The sequence below is a fragment of the Dipodomys ordii genome, unplaced genomic scaffold, assembly GCF_000151885.1.
Source record: "Dipodomys ordii isolate 6190 unplaced genomic scaffold, Dord_2.0 Scaffold304, whole genome shotgun sequence".
In the NCBI taxonomy this organism is placed as follows: Eukaryota; Metazoa; Chordata; class Mammalia; order Rodentia; family Heteromyidae; genus Dipodomys; species Dipodomys ordii.
This window is the reverse complement of record NW_012267520.1, coordinates 73,271-79,204: the sequence shown is the minus strand read 5'-3', so window position 1 is coordinate 79,204 and position 5,934 is coordinate 73,271. Positions and strand designations below refer to the sequence as shown.

Here is a 5,934-nt window from a genome sequence, read left to right as displayed (position 1 = left end):
TCCACAGCTCTGTACTCCTGCTCCTCCCTTACCTCACTAGAAAAAGAAAAATAATATACATCTTAGCTTTCCGTTTTTCTCTTCTATAATGATCAAGGACCTGCAACTTTGGATCAGTACTCAATATATATTTGGCTTTTCAAAATGCAGGACTGATGCTAGGTATTTTACATTTGGTTAGAAATAACAATGGACAGGTCTACCAACTTGTTGAAGAGTCTCAGTAGTGATAACACATCTGGAAGTTTTATATAGAGCAAAAAACAAGTTTAAATACACATTTCCTGGAAAATACAGAATACCCTAATTTCCAAAACTTCCCAACATGTCACTAATCTGAGAATCAAGAAATATGCTCTTTATTAGACTTATGTAATTGTAACCCTTCTGTACATCTACCTTAGAATAGCAACAAAGTTTTTTTTTAAATGAATACCATATTTGAATAATGTTCAAGTTGTTGACTTTAATACTTCTCAACCATAGCTGAACATTGAAAGCAGGTAGGTTTGTATTTTAAGTAGCAGTATTTGATCACTAACAAGTGCAACCAAATCACAATTGCCTCTTTGCCCTCTGGAAAGAGGGACATGTGTACAGGTCATTCTACTTTTATCTCTATCATGACAAAGTTTAATCAGAAGAGATTAAAGTAAACTTGTACTTAATCATGACTAAAGCATTAAAGAGGCACACCTACAGTCTCAGGGAGCATTATAAAAGGTCTTCCCTGCAAGCTAACACTACTCTCAGAAGAAAAGGCCTCAATGAGTCCAGTAGTTATCCTGGTGCTGGGTATCTCCTGTCTGTTTCTCTTTTCAATATGGAGACAGAACTCTGGGAGAAGGAAGCTCCCTCCAGGCCCCACTCCTTTCCCAATTATAGGAAATACACTGCAGGTTGATATTAAAGACATCACTAAATCTTTAACCAAGGTAAGTACTCTTCATGTTTGCCTAATGGTCTCTGACAGGTATTAATGAAGCCATATTTCCAATGTACTGCTGAAGGTAGAATAGCCTGATTTATTATCATAAAACAAAATCCTTGTAAAAAGTGTAACATGCTTGTGACAATTCCAGTTTGTATTTTAGTCATGGAATGAAGTAATGTATTATGTGAGTGGGTTACTCTCTATTTTAGTCTCAGTCACAAAATTGCAAATGTTATGGATGGTTCTCCCCATCTTACTTAGACAGTCAAATTTATGATGATTGTTTTTTTCCTGAAGCTCCATGGTAAGGAAATTCTGTGATTAAATGTTTAATTCAAAAAGTCATATAGCATATTAGACATTGATTTTTTTAAAAAAAATCATGAAAGCTAACTTCTCTGAGAAGCTGTGAGTGATTGAAAGGAGCTATCTGTGAGGATGAGAGAACATAAAGACATGAGACCATTTAGGGGGATACTGATGGTATCAGAGTCCACCTGGATTTTTGCTTAAACCTTTGTCTGGAGCAAAAAATGCTGCTGGGTGAGAAATTGTTTGGGAGGATGTTTCATGTACTAGAGCAGCCTCTGCGGGGCCCACCCTCTGCTTCTAATACCGATAGATCCCAAACTGCACTTGCCTATAGAAACACCTGTGCTGACTTAAAACTGCAGTTTCTCTTGTTTGTCAAAGAAAGTAATATTCTCACCAGTTAGAGCTTCAGAGGTTATCTGAAAGCAGTAATCTGATGCTGGTTAGGAGTACAAATGAGAATTAAACATATACCGAGCATGGAATGTCCAATAAGCCTTATCAATGGTGCTCTAGAAATGAACTTAGAATCCATAGACCTTTGTTTTGTTCTTTGTGAATCATGACAAGCCTTCTGTGTGTGTTGATGTGAGGATGAATGATAATGTTGTATCACCTGCCCGTCCATTGCATGGCACATTATAGGCCATCACCAAGTGACAGCTATAGTAAACCTCCTTTATAACATATATTCTTTGCAAATATTTTAAGTTGTGTTTGCCAAAATAAAGAAGCATAAAAAATATAATGATGATATCACTTTTGCTCAGGGTCACTCTGAGGAACAAATAATGGCTTCTTTCACTAGTATTTTTTTTTCTTTTCATTTTCCAGTTCTCAAAAGTCTATGGCCCTGTGTTCACTCTGTATTTCGGCATGAAGCCCACCGTGGTGTTGCATGGATATGAAGCAGTGAAGGAAGCTCTGATTGACCTTGGGGAGGAGTTCTCTGGAAGAGGCAGGTTCCCATTTGCTGAAAAAGTTAATAGAGGCCTTGGTAAGTGTACATATCCATGTGTATGTATATTTGTGTGTGGGCAGAGGATGTGTTGATAAGGAGGATGGAAAAAGAGCCAAACCTTGGCCATCCCTGTACCTGCCATCTGTCAGCTTCCTTTTCCTTGCTTGACTTCTCTATTCATGTTTCTGCTTCCCCTTAATTTAGGAATTATTTTCAGCAACGGACACAGATGGAGAGAGATGAGGCGCTTCTCACTCATAACCTTGCGGAATTTTGGGATGGGGAAGAGGAGCATTGAAGAGCGTGTTCAAGAGGAAGCCCGCTGCCTCGTGGAGGAGTTGAGGAAAAGCAAGGGTGGGAGCTGCTTTATATCACTATTTTAGAGAGGAATATAAAAGGCTCCAATAAGTCCCTTCTGTTTTAGAAATGCGTTATTTTGTCTTCCAATCAGAAACCATGAATGTAATTTTTTTGTTTTATGCAATAATTGGGGTTCAAACTCTGGGCTTTAAACTCTTGTCCACATCATGGCTGGTGCTCTACCATTTCAGCTACACCTACAGTTCAAGCTTCTAGCTGGTGAGAGATTTGCAGCTTTCTGTTTGCCTGGGCTTGTTCCCGACCACAATCCCCAGATTTCAGCCTCCTGAGTATCTGGGTTCTGGTCAAGAACATCACATCATCATGCAAAGGTTGCCAAAAGGGCACTCTGGCGTGGTTGAAGGGATGAGTGTTTACTGAGAGAGGGAGAGAGCAAACTTTACCCTCACAAAATGGAATTGGGCAGAGCAAGAGAGATTATGAGGGAAGGAGAAAAATTATATAGGGAAGGGCGGGGAGGGGTGTGTCCACAGTGGAAGCAGAGATAATCTCAGAGGGACCTTGAGCTGCACCCAGGCATGCCAGTTGCTTGGATTTCAGGTGCTGGCCAGGGACTTTAGGATTCAAGAGGAGAGAACCAAAGGAATGAGCCTCTAGCCTCCGGCTTTCTGTGCGGACCTAACACACCAGTGTCTGGCAAAATAGATATTTTCTGTTTCTTTTCTGAAGAGTTAAGGAACAATGCTTCCCTCTTACCATAATTGAGGTTATGTAATATAGCCATTGCATGATCGTGCTCGCTAATTGAACAGTGTGGTAATGACCCTGTCTACCCACAAAGATGCAATTATATGGTATGCTTATTATCATTGACATTTCAGTGATTTGTCAGTATCCATGCCTACAATTTTGGATAGTAGTGGTATGGTGTAAGATTTTATTTGCTTTATTGTCTCAATAAAATTCATTTCAAAAATTATTTCTCTGAAAATACAGTACAATTTCTATAGGTCAACATTACTTATTTCTTCTTACCCAGTACTTTAGAATTTTATTTATGTATTTTGAATAAATATGTTCTCTATCTGTAAAATACACACAATTAGCTATATTTCAACTATTATGATCAGTTCTTTATCCAGTCTTCTTTTAGTGTATTCTAGCTCATTTTTCAATTTATCTCCATGTGTATTGGATTTTATGTTAAAAATCTTCTGTTAATTACACGCTTACCTAAATCTACTAACCTATAGTTACAATGGATAGAATTGTCCACTCGGATTCCACATAACCTGGCTTTTTAAATTCATTGTTCCAAATAAATTGAACGACAAAATCAGATTTAACCTGTGAATGTCACACCTGCAGTCATAGCAAATCTCAACGAATTCCCAAATAACTGCCCTCTTCATAGTTATAATAAAAGTTTTTCTGAGAGCTTAGACTCATTTCAATCATTAACTAGCCTACATATATGCAACCAGCTCAATGACACTTGTTTAATCCAAAAAACCCATGTCAATTCACAATATCTTTAATTCATGACTATTTACTTTCAGTTTAAACTCAGTAGCATTTTACATGTTGATGATTTGCTCATAGCCATTTCATTGTACAGAGTGCCAAAAATAAAATTAATCTGTCAAATAATAGAACCTGAGAGGCAGACAAATTTAAATATATATGTATATAATGTTTATTGCAGAATTTCAAAAATTCCGCCCTGTCCATAAATTAAATTTTGTGTTTGATTAGACTTAGTGTCTACTTATTCCTTAGGGAGAGGAAATTTACTTATAAATTTTGAAATGAAAAAAAATCTCCCATTTATTAATGCTATGTTTTTGTTTGCCTTACCTGACATTTACATTTAATAACAGGCTTAAACTTAGTTATTACTCTTTTTCCTCATGCAACATGAAAGCATTCTGCTTTTTATCTTGGTTCATTCTAGTACTTGAACTCTGGTAAAATCTCTCTTTAGTGTCTCTCCATTGGTGATTCAAAAAAGCTATAGACACCTGATATTCCATCACAGTCTTTCTCAGTTTTGTGTAGTCTATAGGTTATGGAAACAGATATATTGCTACTCTGAATGGTTGACTATTAGGTATGTAAAAGTCTTCTTTTTCCAAAATAGCATATATCTGATTGAAAGACTATAGGTAAAGGCAATTTGTATGAAGTGACATTATTTTGCTAGTTGGTTTGTACTGGCCAGTTCAGGTTTCAGGTTAAAGATATGCAGGTTTAATTCAAATGGGAAATTTGGCTGTTAGAGGAATTTACAAGTAAAACAGTAATAAAAATTGGTAAAGATGACAAGGCTGAGTACAGTATTTCATATGTATATTTCATTTGTTTCTGACTCTTCAGGCTCACCCTGTGACCCTACCTTCATCCTGGGCTGTGCTCCTTGCAATGTCATCTGCTCCATTGTTTTCCAGAATCGGTTTGATTATAAAGACCAGAACTTCCTGAACTTGATGAAGAAATTGAATGAGAATGTTGAGATGCTGAGCTCACCATGGATACAGGTGAAGCCAAGATCTTTTCTTCCTAAGAAAACACTTGTCTTTTTTTGTTGTTGTTCAACAGACCCAAATTGAATAAATAGTAAGGCGAATACTTGGACCCAACAGTGCTACCTAAAGAATGGTAGAGTGCCATTCAGGAAATTACTGCCTATGACCACACATTCTAGCATTTTCCCTATTAGTTTCCAGTTTTATATTAAAATCTTTAATCAACTTTCAATTGATATAACTTCAGGGAAATAGATAAGGGTCTGGGTTTTTTTCTGCAGTTCCAAAATGTAGCATGTTGAAACTCGTTTAGGAAACAGGGAAGGAAATGATGAGGGAGAGTAACGGATGAGTCTAGATATATTGTCTCATCTAGATGTATTGTGTAGCTGGGCCTTGTTGGCTCATTGATAAACATTAGTTACTCAGGAGAGTGAGACCTGGAAGATCAGGGATTTGAGCCAGCCAGGGCAAAGAAGTGTGACAGAATCCATCTCCCAAAGAGTCAGCAAAAACCAGTCATGACCAAGAAAGTGAAGCAAGTGTCTGGGGTTCTGAGTTCAAACCCTGGTACTGGCACCAAAAGGAAAAATGCATTTTATTTATATATGGACATGTCAAAATGAGAACCTTTGACAGCTAACTGATGTTGAAATGGAAGAAAAACAATATAAAGTAATCAGCTGAGAAAGATGTCTAAGCCTAGAGGATTGACTCAAGTTAATGTGCTTAAGCAATTAATTTGATATTTCCCAATAAATCCCAAAGGGATTTTCCTATAAATTGCTTTGTTCAGGTCCTGATTGATGCCTAGTGGATCAGTGGATATCCAGGTGCTTACTGAAAGCTTACATTTCCCACAGGTTTGTTTTCCAATCAGA

At 37.2% G+C, this 5,934-nt stretch overlaps 1 protein-coding gene across 1 annotated transcript in view; it reads left to right on the top strand.

The window, feature by feature from the left end:
- The first annotated feature begins 767 nt into the window (after nucleotides 1–767).
- The window catches only part of LOC106001520 (cytochrome P450 2C19-like), a 23,057-nt gene continuing 17,890 nt past the window's right edge, over nucleotides 768–5,934 (top strand). Inside the window, exons 1-4 of the mRNA XM_013036616.1 lie at nucleotides 768–935; nucleotides 2,081–2,243; nucleotides 2,412–2,561; nucleotides 4,905–5,065. Of these exons, the coding sequence (XP_012892070.1) occupies nucleotides 768–935; nucleotides 2,081–2,243; nucleotides 2,412–2,561; nucleotides 4,905–5,065 (642 nt within the window). The remainder of the gene's footprint in view (nucleotides 936–2,080; nucleotides 2,244–2,411; nucleotides 2,562–4,904; nucleotides 5,066–5,934) is intronic.